The 26,933-nt window shown below is 39.7% G+C and overlaps 1 protein-coding gene across 1 annotated transcript; it reads left to right on the top strand.

The window, feature by feature from the left end:
• Positions 1 to 188: 188 nt before the first annotated feature.
• CPB1 (carboxypeptidase B1) lies at positions 189 to 20,317 on the top strand (the record flags this gene model as incomplete). Its single annotated transcript, XM_082486827.1, has 11 exons — positions 189 to 353; positions 460 to 535; positions 2,127 to 2,251; positions 4,689 to 4,788; positions 6,304 to 6,405; positions 7,067 to 7,168; positions 9,432 to 9,542; positions 9,641 to 9,731; positions 10,449 to 10,651; positions 18,822 to 18,906; positions 20,130 to 20,317. The coding sequence occupies exons 1-11, from the start codon at positions 283 to 285 to the stop codon at positions 20,315 to 20,317; spliced, it is 1,254 nt and encodes a 417-aa protein (XP_082342953.1). The 5' UTR covers positions 189 to 282.
• Between the last annotated feature and the right edge of the window lie 6,616 nt (positions 20,318 to 26,933).

Below are 26,933 nucleotides of genomic sequence, written 5' to 3'. Positions count from 1 at the left end.
GAAAAAAAACCAAAGTAAATTAAATTCACTTTTTCATATCAAGAGTTCATCCAGGTCAAGTAGCAAGATTCTTTAGCCAGCCCCCCTCGAGACTTTCATCTGTTTTCACAGGTGTGGAGTAAAACACACATTATAAATAGTATGCAAATAAAACAAGGCCAAGGGAATAATCTATCAGTTGATCAGTGGGTTGTTCTGGTGTATAATTGATAAAAAGCAGGACAAAACAGGTTATAAAAGCAGCATAGAAGAACGGAAAACCTGTTTTTTTCTTTAAAAAAAATGTGGGCCTTTTTGGTTCTCATAGGTGCTGCAGCTGTTTCTGCTCACCTGCAGGATCTTGCCTTTGATGGGTAAGAACAGACAGCAAGTTTTATAGTTGCACAGTTTCTTCTGCATGAGCAAAAACCTCTCAATTGACTTACCTGTTTCAAATCCAAACTTTTTCTCCCCTTTCAGGCAGAAGGTGTTTCGTGTGATTCCGCAGAATGATGAGCAGGTGGAAATCATCAATTCCCTTGCCAGCAACGTGCAGGTAAAGAACTTGGGGAAGGGGTCATATTGCATTTGAAAGGAACATTTCTCCTTTTGTTCAACTAACATATGTCTTTTTTAAAAAGAATCATGCTACTGAATTAAAGACCTAATTTTGATTCCGTTCAAGTCAGCTGGAGTGTTTCTTCAGAAGGAACAGGACAAGATGATAAAGTTAGAGTTATGCAAATGCATTCCTTCCTAGAAAGTCTGGTTAACCCAGTCTGAATTTCTTAACCCAGTCAGAGTTTCTTAATAGAATAAGTTAATGTGAAACGCTGTATTCAGTGGGGTGCTTTCAAGAATGTATTAGATAAAACATGGAAATTCCAACTACCAGAACTTTTACCATTACAGGCAAAAACATTTTACTCATGTAAATAATCTATAGATCCATACTCTCAACAAATTGAACTTTTCTTTGGCCTCTAGTCTCTCACGTCATCTTTTCTTCTCTGACTTTCCTTTAAAGCTTCCTTTCTCTCCAACCAAGCTGCATGTTTCTTACTGACCTTGATGTAGATATATGATGACACAATGACATGAGAAAAAACAATAAAGACAGCAAATGTGTTTTCAATATTTCTATTCAGCTTTGATGTTGTAAAATAGCTGTTGGTGAAAAAGACACCATTATCTGTAGGATGAAAGGATGATATTTTTAACAAAGTGCAGATGTGGAGAACTATCATCAACAGGGTAGTGTAGCATGCTGGGACAGTGTTCTGTAGAAGAATATGCTATTGGAATGGTGCTGCCAATATTAGGAATGTTAATACACCATGCTTGCTTTTAAGTGTGTAGTATAAAGGGGTGGTTTCTTTTCTTTTTAGTGAAGAAAATATCCCTGGACTACCATTGCTATACGAAGCAATCACTCAGGACTGAATGTAGTAGTATATCCTGGAATAATCTTCTCACTTCAAGACACATACTTCATGAATATGCCCACCAGCCCCAGTTTCCTTTACATTCACGAGATGAAAGGCTGAAAAGGCATTAGGTTGGCAAACCAGCTTTGATTTCATGGGCCTTTAATAGGGCGCTAAATCCAGAGGTCTGGAAGCTGACTTCAGCAAAAATACATGAAATAGTAATAGCACTGTAGTTTGTCCACCCTGAGCTAAACATCTTCCAAAGGCACAGGTTCCTCAAACCAACTTTAGTGAACTGAGCTCATACAGACAACAATCTTTCCCAGCTGATTTTTGTAAAGTATTCATGCAGCGTCCTTCTGCTACTGAGGCAGGAGTCCACTTCTGTCTAACACTTATAGGCAAAACCCTCCAATGAAATCTGTACAAAGAATGAAAGAAGTCGTAAAGATAGAATACTCATAGTCTGTATGCACTCCGATGCTGTGGAATACTTGGCATATAAATTTTAGGGCCTAATAAAATCTTCTTAATCAATTTTTGGTTAAAATTTAGGTTGATACTTCTGGCAAGCCAGGTTGAGTCAGTGTAATAGGATAGGAATGAAACTCAGTATATTAATCACAATCAACATTACCATCACACATACACCCACCTAAAACTCACAGACATATGTAAATATTTATTTGTTTATGTGTTCATTTGGCCTTCTTTCAGGTTGACTTTTGGCAGCCAGACTCTGTCACACTGGTAAGGCCAAAAATGCAAGTTGATTTCCGAGTTGAAGCTGACGTGTCTTTTGAGGTTGAAGATCTTCTGAAAGAAAGTGGAATGGAATATCGGTAAGTTTGTTCTCACTACTGTATTTTGAATAGAAGGAGATTAAATACTGGGGAAAGTGCATTTGATTCTTTCTTATTGGTCAACTGATCTTTCTGTTACAAACTTCATCCCTCCTGTGAATGCCTCTGCTGAGTTCAGCTTTCCTATGGCATTTCAAATGGACTGTAGCTGCTCAGCATTAAAGGGGTGAAGTGAAGAGACAGGATGCAAAGACTTATTACCAGGAATTTCTCAGAGGTGAAAGCTCACTGCAGTACACAAGGGTGGAGTACAGAGTGGATAAGAAAGATTTCTGACTAAAGACAAAATGCAGCAAAGGTCTAGAAAGAGCCAGAAAGGACATCAGATGGGTTTGCACAATAGTATCAGGGAAGTCAGAAAATAGTGAGCCCCAAGGGCCACCATGAGGGGCTCCCAACTGAGTTCTCTAACCTGCAGAATGATGGCTAAAAGGGAAAAAAAAAACAAACTGGTGACACAGAGAAGACAGTTGCCAGGTGAAGGGCCAAGAGAGTGGGGAGAACAGATTCCCAGGACAGCCTTGGTGTTATTCAAATCACACAGCAGATCCGTGGCAAGGATTTTTCCAAAGAGAGAACTCTTAATTGGCTTAAATATTTCATAAGTATATTACACAGAAGTAAAAAAGCCCTGAGTTTCCATGACTGAATACAACTGCAGCATAAGTGGAGTGAATAGACCACACTGCCACATTACACATCCCTGAGAACAGAATCATTGTAGTGAGTAGCACTAATGGGAGGGTAAGGAGAAAAGCGCAGGACCAGGCAACTGCTTATACTTCATATCTTCCAGTCACTATGCAAGCATTAATTGAGGATGAGAAGTTGACGTTGGGCTGGAGTGGAGTGGGGCTGTCTGTCTTCATTGCTCCTTTAGCTCCACCTGAGCTTTGCAATTTGGCTCAGCCCATCTTGATTATCAGGCTTCTTCAATGTGTAATGGATATTCTGTCAACGCCATGTACTCAGACACTGAAAGTTAGTGTTACTTGATCAAATTCTCATGACTTCATTTGGCTGAGTGGAGCATTTTTGTCTCTCAGCCCCATTGTTGTTGCCACCAGACCAAACTCCTTATTGGACACCACACAGTTCTCATTAAACATAACTTTTATGATCTGCTAAATCCAAGGATAATCCATTCCTAAATCTACTGGTCTTATGTTAACCATGTCTGATTTGGATGCTGCTGGGGGAACAGAGTCTAAAAACATTCTAGAAGAAATAATTTTCAATAATGTCACAGCCCACATACAGCACAGGAATCCAATTTCAGTGGAATTTCCTCTTTGGCAAAGGAGGAGTTACTCTACATGTGTTAGTTTTTCCTCTAATATTCATGAACTCCCTCAGGTCCATGCACAGATCTTTTGATTGCAACAAAGGCCATAATGTCTGGAAGACGTCCCTGACAAACTTGAGTGGAGCGTCCTTGTGACAACCCAAGCTGTTACAATTCTTTTGAAGTGCAGCTGCAATGCCGTGACATCATGTCAATGTAGTCATTTGCACTGTTTGTTCTGAAGGCTGGTGGCGCCTCACAAACTGGCCTCCTGCTCTTCTATACAAATCACAAATGATCAAGGACATATCCTGGATGAGTAAGATTTGTAAGAATGTCAAGACACACACTGGAAAAAACAAAAGGACTTCATTTTTTGATAGCCAAGGTTGAAATACAAGCAAAAGGTCCTCAACAGTATGCTGAACAATGAGCCACGCCTTTGTGTCAGCCCCAGGGAAAGATAACAGTGGAGAACCAACCAATCCAGATAGGATGCTGCGGTTTTCTTGTCATTGTTGGTTCTACTTTAATAGCCTACCTCATATGCAGTAAAGTAGTTTGGAGGATGGATAATGCCACCTGCAACAGAGCTGTCAAACCACACCTAAACTTTGGAAGATGGTTTGACAAAGAATTTCATCAGGCAGACATCTCTGGGCTGCTGCATGGGAGTGTTACGTTGCTGCAGTCTGTCCTCCAACTGTCCTCCAGTGCCATAAGTTCAGGAGAGGGCCCGTTCCCTACTGAGGCAGAGGCAATCTGGCAACATGAGGTCAGCTCAGAGCTGATTTTCTACACACACTCTGTTTCAGCATTGCCATTCTTCCTAAAGCAAACTGTTGCCACCCTGGAGGTTTGTTAGTAAGGGAGTAAGTCGGCAGGTGCTAATCAGGAGGAAGGTATTGCTCCCTGATCATTCTCGTGGCAAGGTTGAGGCAGGAAGCAGGTTGAAACCTGAACCTAATATATATTATTTGCAAACACATAAATCAACCCCCCTCCCCCATTTCGCTTCACAGACCATGGGGCTTTATTTCCAGGAAGACCCTGGAATGTCTATCTGGTGCCTGCTTTCCTGCTAGCAAATTGGACGTTTCTCTTTACACTTTTCATGGTGCCCTATTGCAGAGTTCTGATCGACAACCTTCAGGATGCAGTGGATGCCCAATTTGACAGCAAAGCTCGTACCACCAGACACAGCTATGAAAAGTACAACAACTGGGAAACGGTAACGTCTAGAAGTCTGCCACTTTATTAGCTTGGTAGCTTAACCTCTGTAGGCAAAATGACTCCGATAAGATTCCAGCATTCTTCCCTTTTCCTCTTCTGTTCCTCTTCTGTTCTGTTCTGTATGACAACTCCTTTTCCAAACTCTATCTCCTCTTCTCCTTTGTTGCTCATTACTGAGTTAATTTGTATAACCCATCCCCCTGCACCAATTTCCTCTACTTCTGCTCCCAGTGCTGCACAGAAACTCTGGCAGAAATCCAGTGACCAGGCTGACATGTTTCATTACTAGTTTGCTCTTTCCTTTTCATTCCTTCTCCCATCTCCTCTGCTAAAAAACTTATTCCATACGTTGCCCCAAGTATAACTCTTCATCTTCCACCATAAGCTCTCCCCTCCTCCCGCCTTTTTTCACAGCCATGCTCGTAATCTTCACAGCCTGACACATAATCTTGACCATGTCACTCTTCACATCCTTGCAGTGGCTCCTTATCAGCCATTGCATTACAGTTCTTGTATTCAAAAGTCTGACAATGTTCCTTTCATGTCTTTCCTTGCAAAAATCTTTCATTTGTGTGCCAATCATTGCCCACTAAGCATCTGTCACATTTTCAAACAAGAAAATGTATATTTCCTCTCCAAGCGGCATCTTACATCATACACAGAACTAATGAATTATCTTCTATCAGAACTCTCCTTAAAAAAAAAAAAAAAAAATTCTCCTTTTACAAGGCTATTAATAAAACAAAACCCAAAAGCTTCTCTGACTCTGCAAAGGTTATTGGCATGCAAAAAACCACCAACATCCATAATGGCAATCACTATTTCTAGTATTCTCTTGCCCGTTTGTCTAGATCTGTCTGCTGCTTCCTGTCTTTTTCGTAGTTCATAGATAGCTCTTTGGGCATGAAATGTTTTTTGTGGTGGATGTGACAACATTTTTATGAGCTTCTGAAGGCACCTGTAACAAAGGGAATATGCTCCAATATTAAGATAATAACGGCTGTTATTACTTCCCTTAAATAATAAACAAAATGAAGGAAATTTTCTTTATTTTGTATCTGTCATTAGTGGACTGTTCCTACAAATCCCTGTCCAGCACTTCTGTCAGTAATTCAGGAATGATGATGAATAAAAGAGCCATGAAACTGAAAAACATTACAACATGTAGAAGATTTAAGGAATACGATCTACTTAGCTTAACAAGAAAAACAGTTTTCTTTTGTGAAGAAGGTTTAAGGGTTGACAAGGTCATAACTATACAGGGTTAGCATTCAAAGGGTTTTGTAATCCACCAGCCATGCTCAAATGACAGGTTTAAATAAATTCATCCTAAAAAATCAATTCAGACATATAGCTCTAGTACCAGTAGGAATTAATTCTTGGAAATCTACAAAATGTATTATATATTAGGTCAAGTTAGATGCTCAGGACTCTACTGGCTTGAAGTCTGTGAATTAATTACTCTGGACCTGAGGACAGAGACATCAGTAAATTTAACCTCCTTATTAAACAGATAGCTGCTTGGACTGCTGATATTGCTGCTCAGAACCCAGACCTTGTCTCTCGCAGTGTAATTGGGGAAACATACGAAGGACGGCCAATGTACATTCTCAAAGTAAGTGCTTTGATTTCTTTGTGCCAGCCTTTTCCTCTATTAACCTCCACAAGATTATCATGCCTATTAAAACACCAATGATGCTAAGACAGTAATATACATTTTGCAGAAAATCTAACACATTTTGTTCACTACTACTATGATTTGTTCAATTTTAAAGATCTTTGTAAAAAAGGGACATAATGAAATATCAGAAGTTCAGTTGTATAAATTTAACCACACTCCTGAGAACTATTTGAATGATCATCTACCTTTATGTTCTCTCCATCTGTTGTTTGTAAACACATTTACTCTATAAAGGTGAAAGTACAAAGACTACTTGCCCAAAATTGCATAAGCATTTACAATAATATATCATTCAAACAAACAAGATCAGCTTTTAGAGATACTACAGGAAATAAATCAACAACGCAGAATAATCAAATAATTGGGGGGGGGGGAATCAAGGAATCTTATCTACATTAATAAAAATGAGATTATTAAGAGTCTATTGTTTTAGCTTGAATATCATGGTCAGCTACAGCTGAGGGCACTCCATAGATTTCCATTTAATCAAGGAATGCTATATTTGTATAAAGTTTGAATTTTTAAGGTCAGGCTGACCGGCCTGTTCTGTGTGCAAATTATTTTGACCTGGGTTTTTTGTTGGTTTCTTTCCTAGATGGGAAAAAGTGGTCCAAATAAGAAGGCCATCTTTATGGATTGTGGTTTCCATGCAAGAGAGTGGATCTCCCCGGCTTTCTGCCAGTGGTTTGTGAAAGAAGTCAGTAAGCTTAAAAATGAAAAAAATATTTTACGTAGTGCAACTATGTTTAAGAAAATCTTAAGTGAGCAGCAAGAGCTGAGGCAGCTGCAGATTGCCTTTTTACCTCTAAATACCTGCCGCACATCCCTTCTCTCACCTCAGATGGTTAGGGTGTAACTACTTAAACCAGATCTTAATCATTGGACCTGTAATCTTTCAGCAGCTTAAGACTATCTAAAAGCATGTGTAAGAGGTACTGACAACCACAAGAGTTACTTAACACGGTCTATAAATTCCTTTTTGCACCTGTAGTCAGAGAAAGGTGAGAGATAACAAACAGGACTATGTTTATGGCGTTACTAGACGTGTTCTTTACATAATCATAAGGAGTAGGGAATAAGGAAATTCAAGGGCACATCAGAAGGCATCAGAAGGCATGTCCGAACAGCCGCTTTTCTTACAGCGTCAGATGCTGTATTCCCTGCAACCAGCGTTACTCAGTCAGGCAACAGAGAGGGTGGAAACATGTCCTCAGCTAAGCACAGAGTGCACTGAGGAAATGTACCTAAAAGAGAAGGAAAACTCTGGATGAAGCTTCCTAAACTCCAGTCAGGGAGAGAGAAATGCATATACATCCCTTCGAGCTGCCACTCAGAAAGGTTTCTAAAATATGAAACCATATTCAGAAAAGAGCTGAACAGGTGACATTAGCTTCACTTCAGGCCTTGAATTACACAATTGTATCTACTTTGTCTTTTCCTTCTCCTCGCCACCAATGTAAAGCAGGTGAGAGTTATCAAATGCTGCATAGTCTTCTCTACAGAGTATATTCCCCCTCAGTGGAAGGAGATCAATCAGCTTAGCAGAACAATTCACTGATTGAATCTCAAATTTTTTAAGAATTCCTGCTTGAAGATTAAAAAACAAAAACAAAAAAACAAAAAACAAAAAACAAACACAAACCCAGAAGCAGCAGCTGGGATTTAAAACCCATGGAAAGGAAAGCCAAAGTACTTGGGTGAGTCAGGCTGGCAGAGGCATTGGTGGCAAGTATAATCTCAGTCTTATCAGACAGCCATGTGGTTTTGTGTAGGGAGCAGTGGAAATTGAAAGTGACATCTCAGTGGAGTCAATGGGAATGTGATTTCATTAGCTCCTAATAAGGCTGCAGACAGTATGTGCTACCATTTTTCTCTTAGAAATACACGTCACTACAGCTGTCATTTTCACTGTCTGGTCACTTAATTAATGGGTGTACCTGACACCAGCAGTGGCTCTGCTCAGTGGATCCAAGTGTAGATAGGGAGAAGTGCTTTAAAAGCTCAGACCTCCGAGCGTCATCAGTGGTTCACTTGGGATTGCTTCTAGACATAAAAGTAAAAAAAATATAGAGAAAAACACAACTAAGGTGGATTATGTATCTTAAAAAAAAAAAAACAAAAAGCCTAAAAACCCCAAGTTCTAGTGATCTGAAACTGCTTTTCTAGATTCTACATTCAGCCTTCCCACTTGCTAGTGACAGGACAATAGATGCCTTTCTCCATTGCATTGCTCCCTGTGTCGTCCTTTACATCTGTGTAAAGGAAACATGGGTGCAACGTAGTACTTAGAGCAAATTTCTATGATCGTTACATGCTCCCTTCACACTGATACAAATCTGCGAACAAACACACAAAGTGCCAGGCCATGAACAATCAAGAGACACAGGTTTATGGCAGGAGTTCCTATGTTTGTGTCTGGAAAAGTGCAGGGAAAAATCTACCTCCCTTTGAATATGTGCATCCACAGCATTATGACTGGAAACGTGTGTGTTCTTTGAAAATATTCTCTATAATTTTGGTTATTTATGAAATTTCTCTGCGCAATAGCTATAAAAAAAATGGGAATAATGATTTTTCCTTCTTGCACAAATTAAACCCAAACCTTTAAGCTGACAGGATGTAGGGAGAATGTATGGACAGGAACTTTGCTCTGTCTGTAAACAAGAAGCTAGTAGATGGAAATTTCTTTCCAGTGATTTAATACCCTGCTCAAACTCCACACTGCTTTACCATATAATTTATCTATCAGAATGAAATGGCTTTCTAACAGCAGTGTGGTTTGAGTCAGTGTAAATCCTCTAAGTATATGTACAGAGCTGCCATCTCATGTGGTGGAGTGACCCAGATGACTTTGCACACCACATTCATTAATTCCTGATCAAGACCTAGACCTTTAAATGCACACAGGAGCTACAGATCTATGAAGGCATCATCAGCTTTTTCTACTTTTCTCCAACTAGGCTGTTGAGACCTACGGAAAAGATACTGTCATGACCACACTTCTCAACAGCTTGGACTTCTATGTTTTGCCTATTGTTAATATTGATGGTTACGTTTACACTTGGACCAGTGTAAGTACATTCATCTTTCTCAAGAAGACTATTTCTGGAAAAGCCAACTGTTAGAACTTTCTCTTAGTTTCGATCTACGCTTCAACATTCTATTTCAGGACCGCATGTGGAGGAAGACACGCTCTAAAAATGCTGGTAGCCTTTGCATTGGTACAGATCCCAACAGGAATTTTAATGCTGGCTGGTGCAGTAAGTGTCTCTGAACAATAGCTGCAAGTGACCATAAGAGGTGCAATAGCCAAGATGCTTAATTATAGATTTTCCCTACCTGATGGTTGGTCCAGCTCAAGCTTGAGTGAAGACCACCAGTATAACGTCTTGGAGTAGCTTGTGTTCAATTTTGGGGGCAGTTTTGGGCAAAAGAGACTTTGGTTACTAGCATGATCAGTATGGCTACTTCCATGAACATCTATATACACACACGTGCATATATATACGCATATATACACTTATGCCCACGTGTACATATACACACACACATGCCCTTTTCTACAAGTTCAGAACAGAAACCAAGAGTTTGCTTTTGGTTGGTTTCACTTGGTGGAGAGGGGTTTCTTTTGAGTGGTTTCCACTTAGCTGGTTCCTGTAAGTGTCCTAGAAATGGGGGAGATGATATGCAGGGAGAGGTTTGTTAAGCACTGAAACAAATCAATATCCGAAATCGCTTAGATAATACAGGGCTTTACTTCAATACTCTTGTTTTTCCAACTGTCCACACTCTACAGGGCATATTGTATGCTATGCCATGTTGCCCAGTGTCTTAACTATGCAATAAAATATTCTCTCCTCTGATATGGCATGTGTGTCAGAAGGATTTCCAAGGCTTATCTACAAAAGTGGTGTAACATGACTCTTCTAACAACCGATTTTTCATTAAATAGTCATTAAATTCACCTTTCTTCCCAGCTCTTGGGGCCTCCAAAAGCCCCTGTGATTCCACGTACTGTGGCTCTGCACCTGAGTCTGAAAAGGAGACCAAGGCTTTGGCTGATTTTATTCGTGAACATCTTTCTACAATCAAGGCATACTTGACAATTCACTCCTACTCCCAGCTGCTACTGTTTCCTTACTCCTATACTTACAAATTACCATCGAATTACGAGGAACTGGTAAGTCTCTTTGTCGTTTTGACATAATGAAAAGAATAAGTAAAAATCATTACTTGCTATTTAGATCCATTTAACTTCAAGCAGTTTCTTTAACATCTGGAAATAATCTGTACTGTCAGTTTTTGAAAACGCTTGTCTTTCATAGCAAGAACAAGGGAAACCATGATGGCTTCAAGACAGTTCAAACACAGGATAAACTCAAGAGCCTTATTTAATTTCCACACACACAATGAATTTGCCATAAGGTCAGGTTTGTCTTCCAGTCCTGCTATACAGAAATCCACTATGCTGTGCAGCACTGCTTCTTCCTGACTCAAGATGTTGCTGTGTATGTAGCTTTAATACATTACATAGAAACACTAATAACTACGAAATGACTGAACTGGTTTCATCAACAGCAGGCAAGGATCTCTGTCTTCCACTTCCTACCGAACCTTAGTTCTCACTGAAGTAAAATGGTGAAACTCCTATTGATACAGGTTCAGGAAAATGAAGCAGTTTTTATCAAAAGCATAATTAAAAAGAGTTAGATATAAAAAAGGTTAAAAGTTTCAGTTCTGAGGCCTTTTTAAACAGTTCTGGGTTCAAACATACCTTTTATTTGGAAGAGGAGAGGATGACTGTGGTGTTTTAAAGGACAATGCCTCTTTTATTCATCCTAGAGAAAGGCCACACCCTAACATCATTTAAGTAAGATAACAACAGTCTGGAATTTTTTTTTTTATCCTTAAAAACCGAGGGAGGGGTTAGAACTATTAAACGTGCATAAAAGTTGTAAACATTTTGTAAGGCCAAAAATCAACAGTAAAGAATAATAAAATTACTTCAGTTCTCTGGCATACTAGCAATAAGAAGCTGTTGGCAGGGAAAACAACACAGCAAAACAAAATAAACAAATCTTGATTCCCTCTCTTTCCTGGATGCTGCCAAAAGTCCAAGGCAACAACACTGTGTGTTGCTTTGCTGTGCAGGTTTGACAGATTTATGAGTGCTCCCAAGCAGATGTCATGATTCTGAAGCACAAATACAAACTGGGGCCAACAGTGAAGTTTCTTGTTACGTTTTTTACATTTTAAAGGACAGGATGAAATTAAGACGAAGATTTTGTTTTCTTAATTTATATCCCAGAAATTTTTAATCGTAATTATTCCAGGGAACTGTAGTAATTTCTTGTCTTCAGTTTTTACAAAAGCTTTACATTTCACACATTGCAGTTCAGTCTAAAGCAATAAAGCCACACAAACCCCTTGAAGCTGCTTTGTTGTCAAGATCACAAAGTTCCCATGTGTTAAAAATTTGCATGACATTCGGCCCAATTTTTTGAATCAAGAGCAAACGTGATGAAACATAAGTAAAAGTACAGCATGTTTCTCACTAGATTAAACGGAAAAAGTTTACATTGGCAGCTCATTATTAAAACGATCTTTAACAATAAGAAAGAAACTATGTGCTTTTCTGGGTTTTCAAATTCCTTTATTAAATTAAAATTTTATATTAGCAATGTTCTATTCTAATACACAGTAAAATTTAATGAATCGCCCATACTAAGGTTTTACAAATTTTATCAATAAAAACTCTCCTTTCCCGCCATAGAGGACAATTCTGCTATTACCATTCAGCATAAAAAATAAATAGCTCAGGAATGCAGGATATATATTTCTCTTCAACCATTTGATTTCACTTTGTAAGTTAGTCTTTCCAACATCACTTTATCCTATATTTTAAATCGGACACACTGATCCCAGAGGGAGTTCCATTATTTCCCGCTACAAAGCAATCACAAATCTCACCACCATGACAAGATGACCTTATGAGTGTTTTTCACGTCTTAATTAAGGAAAAATATTTCCTCTACTGGTGATCCCAACAAAAAGACAGCAGGATCCCAGAGGTGTTCAACTTCTGCAGTATCTGATTTTAACAAGGGAAGACTTCTTGCCAAAAAATCCTTCTTCTGGAGAATGAGATCAGAGTATCGCCCAACCGACGTTGCCTGTAGTTGGGATAATTAAACAGAAAGGGCCTAATTCACTCCAATGTGAGTGAATGAAATAGAAAGACTGACTTCAAGAGGGTCTGGGTCAGGTTTGAAAGTGCAGCTTTTCAGGTTACTTCAAATAACTAAAACACATTGATTTAAGCTGTGACTAAAGAAAATTTAAGATTTTCAATCAACAGTTGTACTTGTTTGAAATGAGACCGCTACCAAAAAAGGTATTATTTTGTATGCCAACTGTTGTGTTTGCTGTCCAAAAGTTCTGTCTAGATATAGAATTTAGAGAAATGCTGAAGAATGAGAATCTCAACTTTTAATAGAAATTGTTTAGGCAAATAAAAGGATCATAGGTCATTTTGCAAATGAAGAAGCAAAATTTACAGTGCCATTATCTTATCTTAGATGTTATTTTTACTCTGACAGATCTAATAAATTAAAGGAAATATAGTTGCAATTTCTTATCTCTTCCAGTGAGGAACTGGACATGTGCTTAAACAAAATCCCACATGTCTGCTTATCATTAACAACATTTAGTTCCATTCTATTTAATTAAAGGTAGCATAATACTATGGAGCTTATGCTGCATTCCACTGTCTGAGATATAAAAGGGCACAAAAATTGAGTAATTTGAGATCGAATACACTAAGTTTGCAGAAAAGAAAGATCTAGAGAGCACTTGTACCTTCCTTTCCTGCAAGCATACTGAATGGCATGTCCTTGGGGCTCAACAGACTTTTTCTGCTCACAGCCTTCAGAAATCACTAGAAGGCATAAAACTGTTCTGGTTTTGGTCTCTCAGGTAGAACAGGGCACTCTGAGAATCCCAGACATCCTTTATGCTCCACTGCATTGCCATAGCAAATCAGAACAACCTCAAAGTTATTGTAAATTACTCTGAGTTGGGGCTTAGAAGTACCCCTCAGCCACCCCCAGCCCTGGGGTGTAAAACATGATGAAAGTCACGTATGTCCTTTCCTTCCCACAACTTCCCACTCTTCTTCTTAGATGCAAGAGGAGCACTGAGGATAACCCCACAGCTCACAAGGATTTTCCCCAAATATTTGTCCCTTTGTTCAGGGTTGTTGCTTTAACTCCCCTCCTGGGGTGTTGCACACAACTTTCACTGTTATCCAAACACTACTTGAACAACAAAAATAAAAACATCCAAGGCAGGAAAATCTAGGTCAGGAATTTCTCAGAAGTTACACAATATTCTTGTGATGACACCCTGAAGGAAATATGTACTCCTTTTGGTGAATCACATTTTGCCTGCTTCATAATCCTCTTGACTCATTCTTTACTACACCCTGGAGTGTTACCCTGCACACAGAATGAACGTTTGAATCCATCTCCTACGGAGAACAGAAGCATTAGCTTTTCACAATTAAAAAACGTGCTTGGCAAGACCAGTATCTCTCCACACCCCAAAAAGATTCTTTTCATCTTTATTTTACTATTCACATTTTTGTCCCCTTGCAATAAAGAACTCTGTATTTAATTGCATTTTTCATAAACAGTTCAGCCCATATTTTTTAATCAGTTCATATTTTGGCCTTAGCTTCCTATTAGGTCACCCTGTGTTTTCCTCATTTTCAGCAGAAAAATGTAGCTTTATCAATTCTTGTTTGTATTTGAATTGGCTCTGAACTATGATTTGATAGAGAAGAGGAATGTGCATTGTGCCCTTCCTTCCTTTCCAGTTTCAATTCCATCTCTCAGTTAAACAACAAACTCAGCTCCAAATACATATCTGCAGCCAGCTCATACTCATTGTCAGATTAATGTATGTGTATTATTACAGTTTGGCAGGCTGCAGAATAATATATTAATTTACAACCCAAGATAATTTTCTAGACATAGGATTTCAGTTTGTATTACCTGAAAGCGTACTGGCCACACTGGTTATTGTTTAAGCTCACCGAAATTCACCTTCCATATTAGATTAGCCTGGCATTTCATTTCCTCTTGAGTGCTTAAAATAGGATACAGTAGAAAGTGGAGTCTGTGCAGCCTGCAAGAAGAGTGAATTTCAAATATATTGCATGACTTTGTGAATATCAATCTGATTATTTAACCTGGGAGCAAAGTCTACACTCCTGACTTTATTCCCGGATGTGTTTATGTGTAAGAATTTTTGAACAGCAAAAATCCTATCATCTAAGAGACTCGGACATACCAATGAGGAATTGCAACCTAGGCTGTTGCATGTGTGCTATTGCAAACTCGTGTGATTGTACTACTTGCGACAAGTAAATATTGGTAAAGTCAACCAGGAAGCACAACAAACAGGAAAATAGGCAGAAAAACAATGTTTGGAATTGGCTTCACAACTCCGCTGAGTTGGCCACAGCAGATGTCCCGCAACAGAACTGCTCTGAACTGACACTCTTACAATTGTGAAAAGGATGCTTTTAGTAGCAGCATCTTCCAGCTGAAGCTCATGTTCGAGTGGCTGAAAGACAAGAGTCTCCGAAGGGCACATTCACCTTAACTCAGTCGGACTGGAAACCCTCTCACCAGAGATCAATTTCTTAAAGACTCTGTGAGACTGCCACAGAGAAACAGGTTGGCAAAGCAAGAAGCAGCATCATACTGAAGTGCTGCACTTGGCTGGATTCCCTGGGCTCTTGGGGGACATGCTTAACTATGAGAAACAACAGAATAGTGAACTAAATTACACATCAGACGTGGACTCTTTTGAGGGGAGTCTGTTTTGATTGGCAAAACAAGAAGCCTCAGAAGTTTAGCTTCATTTGGCTAAGGCTAACTTTGCAAATACCACATTTTCTGACTTTCATTGCAAAGGAAGTTGAGGGCCGCTTAAGTAGCACATGAGACTGAGGTGAAGTGAAAATATTTTGCAGCCTCGGGCACATCAGTTTGCAGTCCAGTGAGGGAAGAGAGCAAGAGGTCCAGTCAATCAGTGAAAAGGCTTCTCCAGATCCCTGTCAGACTGTGAGGGCGAAGGGAGTTGTCCACATGCAGCAGCTGCATAATCGATGTCCCTGAAGTGTTTCTAAACAGCTGCAGTTTGCTGGCAAACTTAGCCTGATGATAAAAGAGTAAAATGAGGGACATGCTCCCCAAAAAATTACCTATTAACACACAGAAGACGCTCAGCCTGCTAATTTATCTTGCTAGTTCAAAACCCCAGATGTGGCGAGAAAGAGAGGCCAGTAACATACCTTTCATTAAAAGCTAATAACTGAAAAAAAAATAGGTTTAAAGGTTGTGAATTATGTAAGATAATGGCACTGAGAACACGACTCTGCTGTCTCACCGGTCCATGCACTCGGTGCACAAGATCAAGTGAAATATTAGTAATTGCTGTGTAAACACCCAGATGGGCGCTCAGTGCAGGGAGCACTACCTTCTGCTGCAACGAGCAGCTCTGTGAGCTCAGCTGCAAGTCAGAAGCTGAAAAGCCATTTCTGCTCCCAGTTACAAGGTATTAATTTGGAGTTATTTCTAGGACTTCAGGGCACCAGTTGTTTCTCTGCTACTGTAACTCTCAGCAAAATCTTCCTTGTAAGAGAGAGATTCTTAACAGTGAACAAAAAAAAGAACAGCAAACAAACCAACCCCAAACCAACCACAACAATTCAGTTAAGCCAGTTATGTAGAGACATCTAGAAAATCACTCGACAGTAAAGAGTATCCTCAAAGGTCAAAAACATAGCGATGTTTCTCCTTGCAGCTGTATTCCAAATCACATACGGGCTTGAAAATCCACTTTTCAAAAGCTAAATATTACTTTCCCTTTTGGAAAATGCTACGCATTATTTATATACCTTTGCATAAATGGCCATGTTATTTCCTTTTTATGGATGGTTTTGAATAATTGTGCTATTTTTACAAAAAAAGAAAAAATTCCTCATATTTTGTATTTATACTCACAAATATGTACTTAATTTTTATTATTCCTGCTGTTTTATACTATATTAAGAGGTGACTTTAGTTCCTATAAAGCTGAATTATTTTTTTTACCTTTAGGTTTTCGACTATGACTCTATTAGGAAAGTAAATGGTAGAGAGTCACTTAAAGGAAAAAAATCAGATATCAAAACTTCTGATAAAGTTTCATTTCATGATGAAGTCATAAATGCTCAGTCGTGTTTCTCACTTAGAGAAAGGGTCATTTAAAATATCACCTTGATCTCCAGCCTGGAAAGCTTGAGGAAGTTGTTTATTTATTTCCAGGCTCTTAACAGCTGGAAATCTCAATTGCTCTTTATACAAATCTCTCTTTTTACAACTTCCTGGCCAGTAATAAAAAATCCCTCAGGTAGAAAGATTTCCTGACATACTTTTTGTGGTATCTGTTCTGGTATGATTTAAAGCCATCATTTGGCAGCCGAGTGAAAGGAATGCCCCGTTCTTCCCAAAGAGCAGCTCTGCCGTTCCACTGTCCCTACCACGCAGTTTACTAAAGAGACAGCAAATACTAGTTACCAATAGGTCCATACATAATATCAGACTATCTATACAAATCTAACTTCTACTTTGCATATATTTGAAAAGAGGAAGAATCAGTTTTCATTTAAAAATTCAGTTACTATTGAAAGAAGATTTGATTCAATCTCAGCTGCTGATTAAATGCTTATATTATAAACAAAAGATGACTGAAGAAAATGTAGTATTACAAACAGATAGTAGTCTCCCACCTCTACAATACCCTCAACATGGGTTAAAAACTATTACGGATTTTAGGAAGATCAGCTTTTTAAAGGATTAAAATAACCCCAACCAAATAAAGAAAACCCCAACACTGGAGGGAGCTCAGCTACCCCAATTGCTCTCAATCCAAGACTGTGAAATGCAAAGCAACGGCATTCTTCCTACAATTGCTTGTGCTTCGACAATAGAGAGGCCAGAAACCAAACCCCACATTCAGGTGCAGCCAATGTTACAGGTGGAAGGACAAGCTTCAAATGCTCTTTGGTCTGCCTTGTTTAAATATTCCTAATGTGCTAAATGACCACAAATTCCTACAGCAAACTCCAATAATACTAGGATGTTCAAAATCTAACACTTGGGAATGGGGAACCACTTGCAATTCTGCAATGAATTAGGCTGCCAGTGCTAACGCAAACAGACTTTGGTGCTGTTTTGTAGAAGCTGAGAAAGCTCTCCCACTTAACTAAGATTTTCTAAACATGTTGTCCCTTCGAGTAATTCACAGGAACACTTGAAGCATAAGGATGAATAGAGAATATTTTACGACATATCTTCCACTGGGAAGTAAGCCAGAGTATAACCTACAGGGGAAGAAGGGGCTTGACCAAATTCCTGGAATAGTAAGCCATTCAGCTGTAAGCTATAAAGAAAGATATGGCAACCCATTGCTTATTCTTATACTGAACATCTGCTTTCAAAAATCATTCCTATTTATCATCTGTTACTAATAGTTTTCATGTTTTATTACCAACATGCTGTATAATGAAGAACTGGAAAAGCCACACGTTCCAAAGAAAAGTCTGTAATTTTCCTTAATGCAAACATACAAAGCTTCATAGTACTATTGATGGGCCTGATCCAGCCCTCAGTGAAATCAGTGGGAGTTGACTGAGTCGCTCCGTGCACAGGAAATGAATTGAAATTAATGAGACTACATATGGTTCCAAGGTAATTTATGCCTTTTTCTGGCTGTTAATATTTACAAGACCTTAATCTGTTTCCACTTGTATCAGTGTTCAACTCCACCGACTAAGCTGACTCCACTCTGAATTTATAGCTGCATGAATAGAAGGAAAAGAAAGGCTATTGTATGTTTGCAATTTACTGTATCAAGTTATTACTATTCTCTAAGATTCTCTTATCTCTAAATAAGATTCCTTATTCAGTTTCAATCTTGTACAAGTTTCTTCTAAGTATAGAAAATCCTGTTATCTATTGTCACTATCCAAACTATACTGGACTATAAAGCAGGCTGCACATCAATAGAGCAATACACAGACTGGTCTATACTCCATTAAAGCTTGGAGCTCTCTTCAGAACAACAGGACAAGCTGTGCCTTGTCAGCTACTGATATGTAGTCATTCTGAGAGGTGAACAACAGTTTTCAAATAAAAACTTCTCAAGCATGGCTTTTCCGTTTATGCAACAATAGATTTGCTTAGATTCACTCAGAAAGCTTCTGGAAATCTGCATTTATCATTCCTCTTTTCCTCCAGAATTCCATTGCTCGTGCTGCATCCAAAGAGCTGGCCAGTTTGTACAACACCAAGTATACGTATGGCCCAGGAGCTACAACAATCTGTAAGTACTGACCTAAATATACTAGCCATCTACATTAAGTGCTACTAAGACTATCAAACACAGTTTTCTAGTGATTCTTGTTCCTCTTCCTAAGTAGTCCCTTTCTTTCTTCACATGTGTATGCTCAGAGGTATATCTAAATGTGTCATTTCTGAAATATGGGATGATATATTCCTTAAGGATCCCAGGGAGCATGTGACCCCCTGGAAGGTAAAGTGATGTGGTAAAGTGTTTAGGAATTCATGTGCGTAGCATGAATTCCTAAATCATACACAGCTTAGATTTAAACATAAAAGTCTCGGCCTGGGATTTTCTGCATTTCCAGTATCTCCAAGTCAAAGTGAAAAGATGATGTGAATCCTAAAGAATGGCTTCAACCACTCTAGCAACACAGATAATTATTTTTTTTACTTTGCATCACAGTCTGAGAAACATACCAAGTACAACTCCATTCTTTTACCCTCCTGGGGAACTCAGCTGTCAGGATATGGCCTTTGCAGTATCAAAACCTGAGATAAGGTTGCCGAATCTAGATTTCTAGAACTTTAATATCCCCTATATTTAAGATCTCTTAAATTACTTAAATATGGAAACTAATCTATTTTTCCTATTTCTGTTTCCTTAAATAAGTTAAAAAAAAAAAAAAAAGAACTTTAAAAAGCAGTTTTTTCACAATTTTTAGAATACTTCAAAAATGGTTTGGTGATGCTTGGGAATTCTGGAGGCTCCTTCTTTAGCAAAAGAGACTGCCTTCATTATACCAAAGTACTGGAAAGGGAGGGTACAGTTTGTCCAGAAGAAAAAGACGGAGCTGATATCCCAGATCTGCAGTTCTTTCACATCTGTGTGAATCTCAAAAAGCTACCCAGTGTGGGGGTATTTGCTTCTGCTACCAAATCTTTCTAAACAACCCCATGCAAGCATGACATTGTCCTGTTCCTTAAGGCATTCCTCCCATGGTCTCCCCACAGTACTGACAAGGAGGGAGCAGCTGAGCTTGTTTAGACTGCTGCTTGCATGCATCAGCTGGAAAAAAAGCTCACAAATGTCCTAAAATCACCGAAGTTTTTCCATGAGCAGAAAAATCAATCGATTCACTGAATATTCCTTTTTATCTGTTCTTTCTGCATTTCTGGCTACGTGACTTGACTCCAAAGTATATCACATATCAATGTGTAGACACACTTTTCCAGTTAAGCTTTATTTTATTTCTTTATCAACAGATCCTGCTGCAGGGGGCTCTGACGATTGGGCTTACGATGAAGGCATCAAGTACTCTTTCACTTTTGAGCTCCGAGACACTGGTAGATATGGTTTTATGCTCCCTGAATCTCAGATAAAGCCAACCTGTGAAGAGACTCTACTTGCTGTTAAATATATTGCCAATTATGTCCTTGAGCACTTGTATTAGAACAGAGTTCTAAAAACTATTAAAGAAGGTTTTATTCAAAGATGCCTTCCTTTTTTTTCTTCCCTAACAATACGGTTTTATTTCTGTTTACTTCATGTTCCTAGTCTTATCCTTAGTCCATCATAGGTCAATAAAACTACAAGTCTGTCAAGAGAAATTATATCTTTTATTAAGGTAACTGATATAGTCGGGGGGGGGGGGTGTCTAAAAAGAAAGAGCACATGAAGCTTAATCAATTAAAGCTAAAGGTTGCCTTAATGATTAAAATTATCTTAATTTAATCCAGGGCAGATGGGCAGAGCATTAGAATTTATACAGCCTGAATGCTAAACAGAATGAAAGCCGCTAGGTGATTCATATAAATGCACTTTCATTCAGCCATTCATTGCCTTAATGGCAGCAGTAGCAAGGAAAAGTTCACATCACATACTTCTAAAATTACGTTAGCTATGATATGTTCTTGTGAGTTTTCTCAAAACCCACTCTAGATCTGCCCCATCACTGAAAACTAGTTTGGATCCAAGGTCACTGCGAATCCGATCTGAACTCAGTGCTGAAGCTTATAATTACAGTTAGTCTTAAAGACCAAGACTTGATACAAATCATGCTATAAACTAGCCCGCATTTAAGGCTCTCATGATCAGTACAGTAGCATTTCTCAAAATATTCTCAGAGTCCTGGTACTTCCTGGAGCCCCACATGTTCCTACTATAATGAGCCGAAGAATCATAAACAGCCATAAAGACTAAGTCCGGTGAGAAATGATTAAACATTTCTTTCATGAGAAGTGCCCTGGTTTGAGGTAAAGCTGTAAATCAATTTTCTGTACAGATAATGTGCATCTGATTGTGTGAGAGTGAGGGAGAGTGATAAATAGCCACTCTGGGCAGCTTCCTCACGCAGCTGCAGAAAATGTGTTTGGCATTTATTAGCGCTGTTTTTAGAGTTCCGCTAATACGGGACACACACTGCAGAAAGATGGGGAAAAACCTTATGTCAACACAGAACGTGGCTGATCTCCCTGCCATCGCTGGAAGCTCTGAACAGAGACTTCCGCTGCCTGTTGATGCTCCTGGAATTAGCACTATTTCTGGAGGGTCCCTAGCTGATGCACTCAAAACAGCCCATGAAGTGCGTCTTACAGAGAAAATGGTTCTCCCAAGAAGATCACCAAATTGAGACCTGTCAAAAACTAAGTGTTCTCCTTTTTTGCCTCTTCTCTGCGGAGGGAAATAGAAAGGCAAGTTTTGATTTAAAATGATGCTTACATTTACGTGTATAAGCAACAGAAAGGAACACATCCACTCGCCCACTTCAATTAGCCCAGCAGCACTCAGATTAAACTAGTCCTTGCACACGACTGATCCACCTGTTTTTGATTATTGGTGAAACCGAACCCCTGTGTAAAAGTGGCACGTACCAGTAAAAGACCTATCAATCTGTTTTGCAACAGAAGTGGGGGGAAGGATAATCAACATTACTAAAAATAGCACAGGATGCAAGCAGAACATACCGACCAGAGCCAAACATGTCACAAAGGGCAGAAAAATAAATGACTCAGAATATAAAACATTTTGGCTAATTTTAACTAAGTATTAACTGGAAAAGGGGAAACATTGCATCCATTTTTAAAAAGGGTAGAAAGGAGGACCCTGAGAACTACTGACCTGTCAGCCTCACCTCTGTGCCTGGGAAGATCATGGAACAGATCCTCCTAGACGCTACGCTAAGGCACATCAAGGACAGGAAGGGGATTTGAGACAGCCAGCATGACTTCACCAAGGGCAAGTCCTGCCTGACCAGCTTTCTGGCCTTCTATGATGGAGTGACTACATCAGTGGACAAGGGAAGAGCTATGGATGTTGTCTATCTGGACTTCTGTAAGGCTGTTGATAGGGTCCACCACAACATCCTTCTCTCTAAATTAGAGAGATGGATTTGATGGGTGGACTGTTCGATGGATGAGGAATTGATTGGATGGTCACATCCAAAGGGTAGTGGTCAACAGCTCAATGTCCAGATGGAGATTGGTGACAAGTGATGTCCCTCAGGCGTCCGTATTGGGACCAGTACTATTTAATATCTTCATCAATGACATAAACAGTGGGATTGAGTGTACCTTCAGCAAGTTTGTGGACAACACCAAGCTGAGGGACAGGATGCTATCCAGAGGGACCTGGAGAAGCTTGAGAAGTGGGTCTGTGTGAACCTCATGAGGTTCAACAAGGCCAATTGCAAGGTCCTGCACCTGGGTTGGGGCAACCCCCGGTATCAATACATGCTGGGGGATGAAGGGATTGAGAGCAGCCCTGCTGAGAAGGACTTGGAGGTACTGGTGGATGAAAAGCTCAACATAAGCCGACAACATGAGCCTGCAGCCCAGAAGGCCAACCATATCCTGGGCTGCATCAAAAGAATTGTGGCCAGCAGGTTGAGGGAGGTGATTCTGCCGCTCTCTTCCTCTCTGGTAAGAGCCCACCTAGCGTACTGCATCCAGCTCTGGAGCCCTCAGCACAGGAAAGACGTGGACCTGTTGGAGTGCATCCAGAGGATGGCCAGAAAAATGATCAGAGGGCTGGAGCACATCTCCTGTGAAGACCGGCTGAGAGAGTTGGGGATATTCAGCGTGAAGAAACAAAGGCTCCAGGGAGACCTCATAGCAGAATTTCAGTACCTGAAGAAGGCTTAGAAGAAAGATGGGGACAAATTTTTTAGCAGGGCCTGTTGCGATAGGACAAGGGGTAATGGTTTGAAACTAAAAGAGCAGAGATTTAAGCTAGATATAAGGTAGAAATATTTTACAGTGAGGGTGGTGAAACACTGGCACAGGTTGCCCAGAGAGGCGGTAGGTGCCCCATCCCTGGAAACATTCCAGATCAGGTTGGACGGGGCTCTGAGCAAACTGATCTAGTTGAAGATGTCCCTGCTCATTGCACAGGAGTTGGACAAAATGATCTTTAAAGGTCCCTTCCAACCCAAACTATTCTATGATTAACAACCACCCAGGAACTATCCTGACTATAATTGTATTATTTGGGAAGATATCACAGGCCTTACACTGACTGCAAGGTGAATTGTTGACACTTGGCACCATTTATTACTAGAAAGGCTCTTTGTATGACTGCAGGCAACCAAACACACAATTACAAATACCATTGAGGGGTAGGTCATGGCACTCAGGAGCTCCAACAGTGCTATGGTTACCCCAGCTGACTTAAAACTGTGACTCCGAGGCAGGATATGGCACACGCTTGGTACCTCTGACATACACAAAATCAAATCACAGCAAGGCAGTAATATGCAGCTTTTCTGTGCCTTCTCCACAGATGGCACTCATGAGCACCTCCAGCCAAATTACTTAGATCCAGAGAAGAAGAGCAATTAAACGTGATGCATCATCCACGCAGCTTGGAACATAAACCAAAGAATATATGTGAGAAATTTAAGCAGGAAAGGACATTCTGCTAGCAGGTAAGCTGTTAGAGACACTAAAAGAAAACATGGAGAGGAAGCAAAGGTTCAGCAACAAGTCACAATGCTTCAAATTTCAGCATTGCTTTCAAAAAAAAACCATAGAAAACCGATATGCAAAACTGATTGATAACATATTTTCAAATACACCATCATAGTTATTTGGAAACAATTCCTCAGTTATGAAATAATTCTTACAGAGAACCAGGAGAGACAGGAAAAGAAATAAAAATGTTATATGGATGATGGAGGTACATTTTGACATTTGTAAAAGGTGGGCTTTTTCAACAATTCTAAAGAAAACTTTCCAGTGTTTTCCAAACTGAATCTTTTTCTTGCTTTCTAGAACCAAATAAATCCATAAAGGGCCAGTAAATATTTTACCAATGTTAAAATATAAATAGAATCCACCTCCCAAGCAATCTGTGGTTCTGATTTTTCTTTAATTGCACAGTTTAACCTGAGCCTCTACTGTGAACACTCTAAGCCTACACTGCAGTTTTGTAGCATATAAGAATATTTTTAACCATAATCACATTTATGAAAAAAAAAGCCATGAAAAAACGGGCGAGTAACTCTGCAGTTACCTGGGAATTTCCCATACCTGGGAATTTTGTGAAGAATGGAAGACTATCAAAGAAATACCAGCAATGCGCACTCACAGCAAGGAAGACCAGTGGTGCCCTGGCTGCATAAGGCAGAGTGGTGCTGGCAGGTCAAGGGAGGTGGTCCTTCCCCTCCACTCAGCCCTGGTGATGCCAAATCTGGAGTGCTGGGTCCAGTGCTGGACTTCCCCGTAGAAGAGACAGGGACACACTGGAGCGAGTTCAATGAAGGCCCATAAAGAAGATTGAGGAACTGGAGCATCTGTCATACAAGAAGAGGCTGAGAGAGCCGGGACTGTTCACCCTGGAGAAGTGAAGGCTCAGGGGGATCTTATCTATGTGTATAAGTAGCTGATGTGAGACCTTAAAGAAGACAGAGCCAGACTCTTCTCAGTAGTGCTTAGTGACAGGACAAGAGGTTATGAGCACAAATTAAAGCACATGAAACTCCACATGAACACAAGAAAAGACTTTATACTGTGCAGGTGCCCAAACACTGGAAGAGGTTTCCCAAAGTCTCCATCCTTGGAGATGTTCAAAATTTGACTGGACACAGCCCTGGGCAACCTGCTTTAGGTGACCCTGCTTTCAGCAGGAGGTTGAATTGGATGGTCTCAAGTAGTCCAATCCAACCTCAATTGTTATGTGATCCTGTGAGATTAATCTCTGCCTGATGCAGGTCAACCAAGGACTGAGAAGAACAATTTTGGCTTTTCCTATTTGATTTATATTGCTCCTTTAATTAGATAAATAGAAAAGGATCATTCTGTTTTCTTGGTTAAGAGTTACAGCAAAAAGATGCCATCTTTCTCATGTTAAGCTATTGTTTAGCTAAATACATTCAAACAATCAATTAATTTCAGTGCTCCAAAACTCAAAAGGAATTAAGAACTGATGAAGTGTTTTAAAGACAATGTACTGGCCACAAGCCAGGTCTCACAGCAGTGATATCGGAGATACCACATCGCTCACAGAGGAAATGTCCCTTCGGTACAAATCACAGTTACAAAGGCAACGCTATACACATTCTTAATTCTTTAACATATAAACCAGGTAACTCACACACAAAAATGAACGAAGTACAGTAAGCCCCAATAGTTGTGTGAGACTTAAACACGTGCTTCTGGGGAAGATATTTCCAAGTTTGCTCAAAGTTCTCAAGCAGCTGCTGACACATAGTGGTAATTCAGAGAAGGAAACTTGTGTTCTTAATGATCCAGGCTCAACTGCCTCAAAAACTATGCTAGAAATTAAACCTGTGCTTACAACTCAGCCTGTTCTGAATTCTGCTTTGCTGACATATGGCCTCAGTACATTTCCTGTCACTTCGAACCTTTCCAAGGACAGATGTGGGCTGTGCAGTGGAGCAGGTTACCTCTGTGCTCCCCACTGCACTCGGAACAGCTGCATTACAGCTGCATACAGTCTTTTACCACAAAAGGAGAGGAAACAGCTGAATGCCACTTTCGAGAATGGGATTGCATCCCTGTCCTTTACAGGAAGGATGCCAGGCTACTTGCAGTAAACTTTGCAACCACAGAAAATAGAGAATTTGCTATAAATAAATGAATATATGCAGCTTAGGCAAGAAATGCAGAAATACTGCAAAACATGTACAACTTTTTCTTCAAATCTTTTTAAACAAAGCACCCTAGTTTCTTGGCAAACCCTGAAGTGTTTCCTTTATGCATTTAAGAGAAGACCTAAGATGCTAAACTCTGGAGTTCTTCAAGGCAAGTATGAATCACATTGCTTTAATATAAAATCAACTCCAGATTTCCCGGCTTCATGGGGAAAAATCAAATATTCATGTTTCTCTTTAACACATTGATAAACGAAGCCATGAGAACCAGCATAAAGACTGTTATGAAAAAAAAAAAAAAAAGGGAAATGGTTCAGGAGTAATGGCTGTCATCCCTGCAGATCCCTGTGCTGCTGCTGACATGAGAGAGTAATGGAGTCCAGCTCAGCATCACAACAATCGATCTGTTTGTGTCCAGAAGCAACACAGCTCAGAGCATCTCTGTTCCTACCAGAGTTGGTCCATAATCTAATCAATCTGCTACAAGAACGAAGAGATGCTAGTAAATTTTAAAAATGACAAACAGAACTCAAAAGACAAATACGCTGTGATGCAGCATTGCCATCATTGTTGACGTGTATGTTGCATCATCACTCATCAGCATGGTCCCTTCTCTGCCATCACAAATGTGAAACATCCTCAGATTATGAAACTACAAATACAGTAGTAGATGCAAAAAGCCTGCTTTTCACCGGTATTTTCACGTCCCCGTTCATAGGATATATGTGCATAAAGATAATAACGTCACATATGTAAAGTTTTAGAAGTTCAAGTGTTCAACAACATTAGCAGAAATATTCTAATGTCGAGGTTTATAGTGCATTTAAATCCAGAAACGGAGATTCTTTTCTCTTAAAAAAATGTCCTTTGCATATGACAGCAGATACTCTGCTCATCAATTCTCTTCCTAAGTAATGCCACCAAGGTCTGTGAATTCACTCTTCATCCACTCCGGAGT

This window comes from Vanellus vanellus (genome assembly GCF_965231255.1).
Source record: "Vanellus vanellus genome assembly, chromosome: 8".
Lineage (NCBI taxonomy): Eukaryota > Metazoa > Chordata > Aves > Charadriiformes > Charadriidae > Vanellus > Vanellus vanellus.
The sequence above is the reverse complement of the archived record's forward strand: the minus strand, read 5'-3'. Positions and strand labels throughout refer to the sequence as shown.